The sequence below is a fragment of the Oryctolagus cuniculus genome, chromosome 13, assembly GCF_964237555.1.
Source record: "Oryctolagus cuniculus chromosome 13, mOryCun1.1, whole genome shotgun sequence".
Classification (NCBI taxonomy): domain Eukaryota; kingdom Metazoa; phylum Chordata; class Mammalia; order Lagomorpha; family Leporidae; genus Oryctolagus; species Oryctolagus cuniculus.
In genome coordinates, this window is record NC_091444.1 from 103,187,672 (window position 1) to 103,201,760 (window position 14,089).

General features: G+C 42.4%; 1 protein-coding gene across 20 annotated transcripts in view; it reads right to left on the reverse strand.

Moving 5' to 3' along the window:
- ACBD5 (acyl-CoA binding domain containing 5) overlaps positions 1 to 14,089 on the reverse strand; it is a 60,207-nt gene that overhangs the window by 5,202 nt on the left and 40,916 nt on the right. For 11 of the 20 annotated variants that reach the window (XM_070056104.1, XM_051820981.2, XM_051820975.2 and 8 more), the window contains 4 exons: positions 8,234 to 8,433; positions 4,589 to 4,633; positions 4,158 to 4,267; positions 3,028 to 3,162 (listed from right to left, as the gene is read on the reverse strand). In XM_070056104.1, coding sequence (XP_069912205.1) covers positions 3,063 to 3,162; positions 4,158 to 4,267; positions 4,589 to 4,633; positions 8,234 to 8,433 — 455 coding nt within the window. In that variant the 3' untranslated portion in view covers positions 3,028 to 3,062. The remainder of the gene's footprint in view (positions 1 to 3,027; positions 3,163 to 4,157; positions 4,268 to 4,588; positions 4,634 to 8,233; positions 8,434 to 14,089) is intronic. The other 9 variants (XR_011381737.1, XM_070056109.1, XM_070056106.1 and 6 more) reach the window with 1 other exon arrangement.

Consider the following 14,089-nt stretch of genomic DNA (forward strand, 5'->3'; position numbering starts at 1 on the left):
ATTATTTTATGTTAGATAGCCCAATAGAAAAGATCAACTGCAGGGATTGAAATTACCAAGCAATTTAATAATTTAAATAATCATTTCTCCTCTCTTACCTTCTAGATTATTTTCTATGATTAAGATTTTGGGAGGCCAGCATCTGGCATAACAGTTTAGTAAGATGTAGTTTGGGATGCGCATATCCCATATCAGAGCACCTGGCCTCAGGTCCTGCTCTGTTCCTATTCTTACTTCCCTCTACTGTGTCTCCTGGGAGCAGCAGGTGATGGCTAAAACTTGGGTCCTTGCCACCCACATGGGTGAGCAGGATTGAACTCCAGTTTCTTGGGTTTGGACTGGCCCAACCCTAACTGTTGCAGCCATTTGGGGAGTGAACCAGTGTTTGGGAGTTCTCTGTGTGTCTACCTTTCAAATAAATAAATGAATAAATCTTTTTTAAAAATACTTATGGCTAGTCCTTTCTTGGGGCCCTCCCTCCCCCTGCTACTGTGGCAGGAGGTTTTTGTTTTGTTTTGTTTTGTTTTTCAAGATTTATTTTAGGGGCTGGCGCTGTGGTGTAGTGGGCTAAAGCTTCTGCCTGTGGTGCCAGCATCCCATATGGGTACCGGTTCAAGTCCTGGCTGCTACACTTCCAATCCCATTCCCTGCTAACGGCCTGGGAAAGCAGCAGCAGATGATCCAAGTGCTTGGGTCCCTGGACCCATATGGGTCTGTAACTCTACCTCTCAAAATAAATAAAATATTTAAAAAATAAAAAAATATTTTATATAAAAAAGACTAAAAGGAATTACTCATTTTTCAAATTTTATCAAATGTTTTAGCTTTGTGAAACAAAAAGCTTAGTAGACATCTAAGGGGTTCCCAGGTTACAAAATGGACTATTTAATCAACCCATACTATGTATCTACGACATTCCAGGCACTGTGCCAAGCACCAGGGATTCAAAGATAAATGAAGCAGTTCTCAGACTCCAGAAGACCTCAGTTTGGGTGCCAGGGGAGAGGGAGTCTCATAAACTGAAAGCTTAGATCCATAATAAGGTTTTCATGACAGCAGAATGAATGAGCTTCCAGGAAGGGGCGGGCTCGTTAGCTCAAGATAATGCAATCACACAGGACCGATTCTGCGAAAGGTTCCGCTGCAGTAAAGGCTCCAAGGCCTCCCCAGCACTCGGGACGCCAAAATGCCTGCCACTCATTAGTCAGCGCTCGCGGTAGCAATGCTCTGAGGCAACCCCCCTGGCAGGAGTGACGTTACATAATCAGATCCTTCCTTATCCCCTGCAGAAATCCTCTTGTGTACACCTCCTTGGCAGGAGTGACATTTTAGATAATCAGATCAACTGCACAGAAGGAGATCTGGCAGCAAGAAGGAGATCTGGCCCCTGGAGGAAGGGAATTAAAATGGTTAACAAAGACAAGACAGACGTGGGTGGTTCTACAGACAACCTGCCAGGAGTGAGCTTTTATCAGAAATGCTAGCTGTGGGGTACCTGAACAGTCTGCAGCACATATCAAATTTCCTGTGAAGCAGATCGCTGTATAAGGTCCCTGCACATTTTAAAGGGCAGACAACTTGGCCTCTGATTCTAAGAGAATAAAAGTAAATCACTATCTTCAGAACTTCAGGATTTTTTTTCCAGGTTCTGAAAGAGATCTTTCTCTACTTTTTTTTCCTTTTTTTTTTTTTTTTTTTTTTTTTCCAATTAACTGGCAAACAGAAGGGAGGGTGCTGTATGATAAGTGACAGAAAAGGACAGGAATAAGTTCTGTCTGCTCCCTTATGCAGCTGAACTCTGCTCGGGAGACACCACTAAGACTGGTTCGTGTCCTCAGACCCCTGGTCTGACTTCTGTCAGCACCATCTGCGCCCCGGGGTGAACAGAGACCATTCCTCCCGAGAGCCCCTCCAGTCTCAGTCAGTTTCTATTGATTATCTGTGGAAATCTGAAAGCTCAGTGTCCCCACGGAAACTACATCACAGCAAATTTAGGAGTCTAGATAGTCTGATAAAGAAAAGTGGTTACCTCCAAGGTAAACACTTTCGAAAGAGCAGTCCTTTGTATAAAAAAGAACAGTTCTTTATATCCTTTATATTTTCTTTTCTTTTTTTTATTTGACAGAGTTATAGACAGTAAAAGAGAGACAGAGAGAAAGGTCTTCTTTCCGTTGGTTCACTCCCCAGCTGGCTGCTACAGCCGGCGCTGCGCCGATCCGAAGCCAGGAGCCAGGTGCCTCCTCCTGGTCTCCCATGCGGGTGCAGGGGCCCAAGCACTTGGGCCATCCTCCACTGCACTCCCTGGCCACAGCAGAGCTGGACTGGAAGAGGGGCAACCGGGACAGAATCCGGCGCCCATATGGGATACCGGCTTTGCCCAAGTCCTTTGTATTTAACAGCCCTCCTTTCCTCATTTAACGTGTGTGTGTGTGTGTGTGTGTGTGTATGAGAGAGAGAGAGAGAGAGAGAGAGAGAGAGAGAGAGAGAGAGAGAGAGAGAGAGAGAGAAAGGAAAGATAAAACTCTTATCTTCTTCACGCCACAAATGCCTGCAACAGCCAGGATTGGGCCAGGCCAAAGCCATGAACCAGGTACTCAATCTGGGTCACCATATCAAATAAGGCTAATCTTTAGCTCCAGTTAATCTGTCAGATAAATAAGGAATAAAATATAAAAACTTTAGGCATCATCAAAATGCAGCTGCCTGGTGCCAAATAATTTGCAAGGATTAAGCACTTAACATACAGTGAAAGAACTGGTAAGGATTCAACAAGGTAGAAAATGAAATTAGCAGTTTCTCTACTCAGAGAATCTGCTAACAACTAAAAAGGAATACTTAGGAAAAAACCTTATACCATACCAGTAAGGAACACCTGTGGTGTATAGCAGGTAAAGCTGCCACCTGCAGTGCTGGCATCCCATACGGGCGCCAGTTCAAGTCTTGGCTGCTCTGCTTCGGATCCAGCTCTTGGCTATGGCTTAGGAAAGCAGCAGAGGATGGTCCAGGTACGTGTGCCCCTGCACCCACCTGGGAGACCTGGAAGAAGCTCCTGGCTCCTGGCTTCAGATTAGCCCAGCTCCGGCCATTGCGGCCACTGGGGACTGAACCAGCAGATCAAAGACTTCTCTCTGTTTCTCTGCCTCTGCCTCTCTGTAACTCTGCCTTTCAAATAAATAAATAAATCCTTAAAATTATTCATCTACCATCATAGGTATTTCAGACTACCTACTGTAAAGTATTACAACTGAAGTGGAGCTCTGCTTATCACTTTTATGCAAGAGAAGGGTAAATTTTGTTACCAAATATAATAATTAGAAACAAGTTCTTTAGTAAAGAACAAACATGCCCCTCCAAAATTTAAACTTGTAACTTTTTGAAAATTCTGACATCATTATTAAATGCCCTATTTCTTTCCTTTCCTTGTTGTTATTTAATGAGAAATGATGACAAAACAATGAAGACATAATGAGGCTATCAGTGAGGTATCTGCCCGTCCATCCATGGGAGATAATTCACTTTACATTGCATCCAAAAAAGGATGCTTATTGGATTTAAGGATTTCCTTGAACCCAAGGAGTTTGGCCTCAGGGTTATTCCTAACACAGACAGGCTCAGGGCACGTTCGGAGATTTTAGTCTCTTATTCTGCAACTTGTCTGAGGTATCTCCTGTCAATGGACTTCTGTCCTGGAATTCTGGCTCTCCAATTAAAGCACCCTCTAGTTCTAGAGATCCTTAACCACCAGGCTTGACATTTTCTGAAATGTCCATAGACACAGAAAGCAAGCAGGCATTCTGTTTACCTGTCTGCTGTCCTCTATATTAGCAAAGGGCCCAAAATAAGTATCAGATGTTAAGAGCATTATTTCCTTGTAAGCCATAAAACTTAGGAAGTACACAGTAATTTTCTTGTTAATGTCTAAATCAAAACACAACTCTATCAGATGCTCTCAAATAAAAACATTTTAAGTCTAACAAGTACCTAGATATTGACAAGATAATGTTTTCTAATAGTTTTAGTCAGAGGATCAGTATAGAATATTCAGTATGACAGTGGCCATGAAGTATGCCTCTCCTCCTAATGGCCACTGAAAGCTCAGTCTATTGCAGATTCTAAGAGGTGACATACCATTTCAAATTATAAAACAACAGTATTACCTTCTCCTTCTCTGATAATATAAATGCACCAGCCACTGGGCAATAAAAGGCCATATGATAGCAAAAGTTAATGCACCAGGAGAGATCTCGAAGGGCCACCAAGATGGTCTCTGAGAAAATAAAAAAGCTTGTTACCTTTCTATAAAAGATTACATACATAAGCTGGAAAACATACATAGGTCACAATTTTGAAAATACAAAACTACTAACAAATCTCCCCCTTGCTAATGGGAGAGAGAGGCCCTGCATCTGAGAGCTGCATGTGCACGCAGACTTTTAGACTTACACAATCACAGAGCCAATCTTTTGTCATTTTTTGGTCAACACTCTCCGGGACAGATTTCATTCAGAATGCTTTAAGATCTCATTTACTGTGAATATACTGTCACGCTCTGAAATCCTTACACTTAGGTTTCAGAAAACTTCCTTACCTGTGAGGAGGGCTGAACACTGCTCTGCAGTTCTGATGATTTTGCCTAAAAATACAAATGAAAGTGATTTAGCTTTCATAAAATGAAAACTGACATTTTTCTATTTCCTCTTTTATTTTTTAAAAAAATCTGAAATATTTGCTTATTCTCTGTTATTCCACTAATTATGCTATTTGCCAAAACCCATCACGACTATAGGACAAGGCCCCTAAAATTGTAAACTAAACAAATACCTTTGAAATCTTATATTTTCTAGATCCAGTTATACAAAATTATCAAACTAAAAACTCAAATCAATTTAAACTCTTATGTCTTTTATATTAGGTTACCTCGCCAGCTTTTCTTAGTGGATTCCTTAGTTTCCATACAAACTACCAATTTACAAACACATCTGAGAACAGCTTTATTAATTAAAACAAAAAGACTTTGTAAACAATATCCAAAGATCCATTTTGGAAGTTCTTCACAAGCTATATCAGAAGAGGTTTAGAACAGACATAAGAAATGATCTTTTGGGGCAGGTGTTGTGGATCAGCAGGTTAAACCACTGCTTGAGATGCCCACATTCCATATAGAAGTGCCTGGTTCAAGTCCAGGCTACTGTGTGCTTCCAACTCATCTTCTTACTAATGCAGTGGAAGATGGTCCAAGCACTTGGGTCCCTGCCACCCATGAGGGTGACCTGGATGAAATTCATGACTCCTGGCTTTGGTCTGGTCCAGCCTGGAATGTTGTAGGCATTTGGGGAGTGGACCACAGGATGGCAAATCTCTATCTCTCCATCTTTCTGTCACTCTACCTTTTAAATAAATAAATCTTAAAAAATACATATGATCTATAAGTGTTAAGTTTTAAAATGAGAGGTAGCCAAAAACTACCCAGAAACACTTTCAGACCAATTATGAAACTTGGCTCATCCAAAGACAAGATTGTCATGCTAGTTACTAGAAGCTTATTACTCTAAATAAGTTGAGAAAAATTGTATGAAGATTACTGAGATCATTCACTCATTCAATAAATATCTCTATTTTTTTCAATAAATATCTCTATTTACCAGTCACTTTTCTGGGCCAGAGATACAGGAGAGAGCACAATGACAAAAATCTCTGCCCTAATGGAGCTTACACTCTAGTGGAAGGGTAGACATAATAACAAAAAATGCAGTAAAATATTCAGTGTGTCAGATGGTGATGTGTGCTATACAAAAAAGTAAAAACAAAAAGAAAGATGAGACATGTCATCATCTTTCTAAGGCTTGCAAGCAACTGGAAACAGAGTGGACGGGAAAGGCTCAGAATTATGGCTAACTAGACAACCAGATTTCTTTCTGTACAGAGGAGCAGTACGTTTAAAGACCTAGGCTGGGAGGGAAACTGCCCGCAAGTTCAAGGAACAGCTAGAGGCCAGTGGGCTGGGTAGAGCTGTGAAAACAGCAGGGAACTCTTAACTCTTCTCTGGCTTTAAAATTTCAACTGTAGGGGCCAACACTGTGGCATGTGGGTAAACTGTCTCCTGCTGTACTGGCATTCCATATGGGTGCCGGTTCCAGTCCCAGCTGCTCCCCTTCCCATCAAGCTCTCTGCTATGGCCTGGGAAAGCAATAGAGGATGGCCCAAATCCTTGGGCTCCTGCACCCATGTGGAAGACCTGGAAGAAGCTCCTGGCTTCGGGTCGGCCCAGCTCCAGCTGTTGCAGCCATTTAGGGAGTAAATCAGCAGATGGAAGACCCATCCCTCCCTCCCTCTCTCGCTCTCTGTAACTCTGCGTTTCAAATAAAGTCTTTTTAAGATTTACTCATTTATTTATTTATTTATTTGAAAGGCAGAGAGAGAAGCAGAGAGAGAGAGAGAGAGGTCTTCCATCCGCTGGTTCACTCCCCAGATGGCCGCAAAAGACAGAGCTGCACTGATCTGAAGCCAGAGCCAGGAGCTTCTTCCAGGTCTCCCACGTGGGAACGGGGGCCCAAGAACTAGAGCCATCCTTTGCTGCTTTCCCAGGCACATAAGCAGGGAGCTGGAACGCAAGTGGAGCAGCAGAGACTTGAACCAGCGCCCATACGGGATGTCAGCACTGCAGGCCAGGGCTTTAACCCACTGTACCATAGCACCAGCCCCAATAAATAAATCTTTTTAAAAAAATTTCAAGTGTAAAAGCAATGTAACTTAATGTATTACCCAATCAGTACTTTTTAAAAGAATTCAACACAGAAGACAATGCTAACTGTAAAACAATGACTGCCTAATGACAAATTTTAATGATGTTGGGATTGGTAAAGGTTAAGTCCCTGAAAACCATTTAGCAGCAGTTATCTTTCTGGGTTTGTTTGTTTGAATTTACTTCAAAGGTAGAGAAAGGACGGGGGGGGGGGGGGGGGGAATCTTTTATCCACTGATTCACTCCCCAAATGGCTGCAATGGACTGAGCTATGTCAGGCTGAAGCCAGAAGCCCAGAGCTACCTCTGGGTTTTTCCATGTGAGTGCAGGGGCCCAGCTGTTCCACTAGAAGCCATCTACTGCTGCCTTCCCAGGCCATTCACAGGAGCTGGATCAGAACTGGAGCAGCAGAGACATGAACTGGTGTCCACATGGGATGCTGGCATCGCTGGCAGTAGCTTCACCCACTAAGCCACAACACCAGCCCCCATCCAGTTATGTTTCTAATACAAAGTGCCCAAGTGCTACCTCCAACATAGTACCACTAATTTTACACTATGAAAATTTTCTAGCAGTCCTTAGCTTCTGGGTCAGACTTTTCTGTTTTCCTTTTTTTTTTTTTTTTTTAGATTTATTTTTATCTCTTTGAAAAGCAGAGTTTCAGAGAGGGAGAGACAGAAAGAAAGAGATCTTCCATCTATTGGTTCATTCACCAAATGGCTGTAATGTTCCGAGCTCAGCCAGACTGAAGCCAAGAGCCAGGAGTTTCATATGGTCTCCCTCGTGCAGGGGCCCAAGCACTTGGGCCATATTCTCCTACCTTTCTAGTTGCATTGGCAGGCAGCTGGATGGGAAATGGAGGAGCTGGGACTCCAACCAGCTCTTATGGGATGACAGCATACCAGGCAGCAACTTAACCCACTGTGCCATAATACTAGTCCCAGGGTCAGTCTTTTCTCACACAATATTTTCAAAATTAGGTCCTTCTTATTACAAGAATCAATGAAATTTGTGGGAAATCTAATCAATACTTTTGTTATGGCTTGAACAGGACCCAGCTTCCCAAATTCATGAGAAGTTCAAACCCCAAAGTCGCACATTAACAACTGAACTAAGTAAGGGTGGAAAGCTGACCTAATTATGATGTCTAAGAGATGGCCCTGGTGGGAGGTACATAGATCCTGGGGGCCTTGGTCTCAGCAGGTGGTTCTCATGAGAAGGTTGGGTATACAAGCACAGCCTGCCTTCTGTGCCTCTCTGCTTCCTGACTCAACATAGGATTGTTCCTCTGCCACCAGAGAGCAGACTAACGGTGCCACTTGATCTTGAACTGTGAACTTCCAAACTGGGAGCCGAAATAAACCTCTCCCATTGCAAGTCCTACTTTCAAGCATTTTAGTTAAAGCAATGAAAATCGATAAATGTAACAGATTACACACTGCTTTATAGGATCGGCAAGTAGAAGGCAGTAAGACAAATTCAGAAGCTTACCTGGGAAGCAGTTAGTGTTTCCAGTTTATGCAGTCTCTGCAGGACATTCTGCATGTCCTCTTGCAACCTCATGAGCACCAGAGCAATCTGCTCATTGATGCTGCCTCGGGACCCTCTGTCTGAGCCCCAGCGTTCACCGTCACCGCCACTTCCCACTTGCCGACTTTTGGCTCCTTCGCTCAAATGCTGCATCCTATGACCTATTTTAAGAAACCAAATTCGGCTAGTTTTAAATAATCCCTATAAAAAGTAGAAATAGTGTGTTATATTCATTTTTATCTATTACGTTCAGATCTAAATCTCCAAAGTGGAGTAGAAAAAAATTAAAAAATATATAAAGTAATTTCTTGGGATCACATAAATATATAAACCTTTATTTAAAGAAAAAAATTTTTTGCTTGTTTAAGACACAGAGAGAAAGTCCTTCTGATTGAATCCCAGCCTGCGGACAGTGTAAGGCCAGTAGCAGCCCCCAGTGCACGAGGCCCGGGTCTTCCCAGAGTCGAATTGCTTGAGAATGCAGCCCAAAACAGATGGTAAACTCCATCTAAGGCTAAATACCAGCACAAGACCGAGACCAATAGTCAACAAGTACTGTAAGGGGAAGTTCAAAGAACATTGAAGAGAGAGTTCAAGAAAAAAAAAGAAAGAAGAGGCAGAGAGAGAGAAAGGAAAGAGAGGGCTTCTCCATCTCTGGTTCCCTCCACTAACGCCTGGACTGCACTAGGCAGAAGCTAGGCATCACAAACTCAATCCTGGTCTCCTATGGGAGCCACTGTCTACTGTAAACCATATTAGCAGGAAACAGGAATCTGGAGTCAGAGCCAGGAACTGAACCCAGGCACTCAGATATGTGACACAGCAGTCCTAATCAGCAGCTTAATCATGGTCAAACATCTGCCCTAAATTTCCATTTATATTAATATAGTCTTAAATTCTTTGGCTAATGTTTTATAAAATACAAGTATATATTATATATGCATATAATTCACAAATAGTATATATATTTAGAGTGAAGCTCAGAAGTTCTTTACTAATAAGGAAAAAGATTGAAAAAAATTGAAAACCACTATTTTGGAAAAAAGTTACATTAGTGGCCAGCAGTGTGGTATAGCAGGTAAAGCCACTGTCCACGACACCATCATTCCATATGGGGTCTGATTTGTGTGCCAGCTGCTCCACTTATAATCCAGCTCCCTGCAAATGGCCTTGGAAAAGGAGAAGATAGCCCAAGTCCTTGGGCCCCTGCCAACCATGTGGGCGACCAGATGAAGCTCCAGGCTCCTGCCTTTGGCTTAGCCCAGCTCTGGCCATTGCAACCCATCTGGGGAGTGAACCAGCAGATGGAAGATCCCATTCTATGTAACTCTGACTTTCAAAATAAATAAGCCTTTAAAAAAGTTTTTTAAAAGTTACATTAAATAATGATGCTTTTCTCTTGGTCATGATAAACCTCACAAAGTGGTTTTTTTAATTAATTTATTTAAAAGTCAAAGTTACACAAAGAGAGAGAGAGGCAGAGAGAGAGAGAGAGAGAGAGGTCTTCCTTCCACTGGTTCACTCCCCAGTTGGCTGCAACAACCGGAGCTGTGCTGATCTGAAGCCAGGAACAAGAAGCCTCTTCCAGGTCCTCCACGTGGGTGCAGGGGCCCAAAGCCCCGGGCCATTCTTCACTGTTTTCCCAGGCTATAGCAGAGAGCCAGATTGGAAGTAGAGCAGCTAGGACACAAACTGGCACCCACATGGGATGCCGGCACTGCAGGTAGCGGCCTTACCCACTATGCCACAGCACCAGCCTCACAAAGTGTTTTTAAATTTAAATTTACTTTTAAATTTAAATTTTATTTTTAATTTCTTAGTAGAAATTGCATATACCTCATAGATACTGAATTCTCAGCATTAAGATTTTGCTCTATATCCATCTATTCTTTTCTATGCAAGTATTTACAAAACTAGTATTGCCCCTAACATGATTTTGTGCCCTGCTTTTAAAATGTCGGGGCCAGCACTGTGGCGCAGTGGGTTAACACCCTGGTCTGAAGCGCCGGCAGCCCATATGGGCGCTGGTTCTAGTCCCAGCTGCTCCTCTTCTGATCCAGCTCTCTGCTATGGCCTGGGAAAGCAGTGGAAGATCCTCCAAGTCCTTGGGCCCTGCACCCATGTGGAAGACCCGGAAGAAGCTCCTGGCTCCTGGCTTCGGATCGGCGCAGCTCCGGCCGTTATGGCCATCTGGGGAGTGAACCATCGGATGGAAGACTTCTCTCTCTCTGCCTCTCCTTCTCTCTGTGTAACTCTGACTTTAAAATAAATAAATAAAATCCTTTTTAAAAAAATCACACTGTCCACATCTACCTGGATCATTAAGCTTTATTCTAAGAAAACTCAAGTGTTATATAAATTCTATATTCAGGCCATTAAGTAATTCACTTAACCATTCTCTACTTTGGGATAATTAGGATGATTCTAAATGTTTGCTATTATTAATAATTTTGCAATGAATGTCTCTACATATAACTTCTTGTCCAATTTATGCTGATTTCTTTAGGCATATTCCAAGAATTACTGGATCAAAGCCTGACAACTTTGCGGAGGTCCATAATGAGTGTTCCCAAGCTCTTTTTCAGAAAGGCTGAAACAGTTTTATAAGTAATATATGAAAGGTACACACTGTGTTACCCTACCCTTGTGGAAAAGGAGTATTACAAGTTTTTAAATGTTTTCCAACAGAATGGTTAAGTTCTATTTGTTTTAAAATAGTAGGAAATTGTCTACCTCACTGTACCTCAGTATCCTAGAATCCCACAGCAGCAAGGAGCCCACAGCTGAACTTACATCAAGGAGGCTGGAAGGTTTGCAAACTTAAACCACAAAGAGCAACTGATGCTATTTTTAAGACTTAAAAAAGTTTTTATTTATTTATTTATTTGAAAGGCAGAGTTACAGAGAGAGAGGTGGGACCAGCACTGTGTCATAGCAGGTATAGCCACTGCCTGCAGTGGCCAGCATCCCATATGGGTCCCGGTTCAAGTCCTGGCTGCTCCACTTCTGATCCAGCTCCCTGCCAATCTGCCTAGGAAAGCTGTGTAGGATGCCCCAAGTCCTTGGGCTACTGCACCCATGTGGGAGACCCGGAAAAAGCTCCAGGCTCCTGATTTTGGATTGGCCCAGTTCCAATGGTTGTGACCATTTGGGGAGTGAACCAGAGGTTGGAAGACCTTTTCTCTCTCTCTGCCTCTTTGTAACTCTACCTTTCAAATAAATAAATAAATCTTTTAAAAAAAACGGGGAGAGGGGGCGGCACTGTGGCATAGCTTGTAAAGCTGCCACCTGCCATGCTGGCATCCCATATGGGCGCCAGTTCGAGACCTAGCTACTCCACTTCCAATCCAGCTCTCTGCTATGGCCTGGAAAGCAGTAGAAGATGGCCCAAATCCTTGGGCCCCTGCCCCTGTGTGGGAAACCTGGAAGTAGCTCCCAACTCCTGGCTTTGGATTGGCACAGCTCCAACAGTTGTGGCCAATTAGGGAGTGAACCAGCAGATGGAAGACCTCTCTCTCTCTCTCTCTGCCTCTCCTTCTCTCTTTGTGTAACTCTGACTTTCAAATAAATAAATAAATCTTTAAAAAATTAAAAAAAAAAGAACCAACCAAACTATTCCTATGTTTCTACATTATGGTAACTCCCACATCTACTCAGTCTTCCAATAACTCTGTTTTATGGTCTTCAGAGCACTAGTCACTATTCATTCTTTGGAAAGTCTCTTAATTGTTGGCTCATTCATTGTTGGCTGCTCTTGACTACAATGTAAACTCCAGGGAAGGACTGTGTCTCGTTTTCTGTTGCATCGCTAGGATCCAGACCAGAAGCTGACAAAGAACAGGTGCTCAATAACATGGTCAAGTCTTGAGGCTAACTAAGCTTACCCTGGAGATCCTGCCCCTTGGAAGGGCCCCGATAACTACTAGAAGTTGTAGGGGGCTGTAGGCTGGGGTTAGGTGGAGCAGTCAGGTTGTGGATGGGGTCTTCTTTATATAATTTTGGTAAACCGAGTTTAGAAAGGGATCTAGGAATATGATAGATTATTTAGTTTAATACCCATAATTTTGTATTCTCTTAAAAAGAGGTCCCCCTGACACTTACATTGGAGGAAGACAAACTATCCCTTTTTGCAGATGACATGATTCTATATATAGGGGATCTAAAACACTACTGGAACTCACAGAAGAGTTTGGTGAAGTTGCAGGATATGAAATCAATACACAAAAATCAACAGCCTTTGCATTCCCATGGCCGTGAAAGAACTTTTAAGATCAATCCCATTCTCAATAGCTATAATAAAAATCAAATACCCTGGGGGCCAGCACTGCAGCACAGCAGGTTAAAGCCCTGGCCTGAAGCTCCGGCAGCCCATATGGGCGCCGGTTCTAGTCCTGGCTGCTCCTCTTCCAATCCAGCTCTCTGCTAAGGCCTGGGAAAGCAACAGAAGGTGGCCCAAGTCCTTGGGCCCCTGCACCCATGCAGGAGACCCGGAAGAAGCTCCTGGCTCCTGGCTTTGGATCAGCACAGCTCTGGCCATTGTGCCATCTAGGGAGTGACCCAGCAGATGGAAGACCTCTCTCTGTCTCTACCTCTCTCTGTAACTATGTCTTTCAAATAAATAGAATAAATCTTTAAAAAAAATCAAATACCCTGGAATAAATTTAACCAAGGATATCAAAGGTCTCTACAATGAGAATTACAAAACATGAAAGAAAGAAATAGAAGATACAAAAAAATGGAAAAATCCTCCATGTTCATGAATTGGAAGCATCAATATCATCAAAATGTCCATACTTCCAAAAGCAATTTACAGATTCAATGCAATACCAATCAAAATACCAAGGTCATTCTTTTCAGATATAGGAAAAAATGATGTTGAAATTCAAATGGAAACACAGGAGACCCCAAATAGCTAAAGCAATCTTCATCAAAAACAAAGCTGGAGGCATCACAAGACAAGATTTTAAGACATACTACAGGGCAGTTCTCAAAACAGCCTGGTACTGGTACAAAAACAGATGGATAGACCATCAGAACAGAATAGAAATGCCAAAAATCAATCCAAGCACCTACAACCAACTTATACTTGACCAAGGAGCTAAAACCAATCCCTGGAGCAAGGACAGTCTCTCTTCAACAAATGGTACTGGGAAAACTAGATTTCCACATACAGAAATATAAAGCAAGACCCCTACTTTACACCTTACACAAAAATCTACTCCAAATGGATTAAAGACATAAATCTACGACCCAACACCATCAAATTATTAGAGAACGTTGGGGAAACCCTGCAAGACATCAGCATAGGCAAAGAGTTCTTGGGAAAGACCTCAAAAGCACAAGCAATAAAAGGCAAAATTCACAAATGGGATTTTATCAAATTGAGAAACTCTGTACTGCAAAAGAAACACTCAGTGAGGAGGCAACATACAGAATAGGAGAAATTATTTGCAGACTATTCAACTGCTAAAGGATTAATAACCAGAATATATAAAGAGATCAAGAAACCAACAACAAAGCAAACAGCCCAATGAAGAAATGGGCAAAGGACTTAAACAGACATTTTTTAAAAGGGAAATTCAAATGGCCAACAGACACATGAAAAAATGATCAAGATCACTAGCCCACAGAGAAATGCAAATCAAAACCACAATGAGGTTTCACCTCACTCCAGTTAGAATGGCTTTCATACAGAAATCAACAAACAAATGATGGTGAGGATGTGAGGAAAAGGTACCCTAATCCACTGTTGGTGGGAATGTAAACTGGTAAAGCCACTATGGAAGACAGTATGGAGATTCCTCAGAAATCTGAATA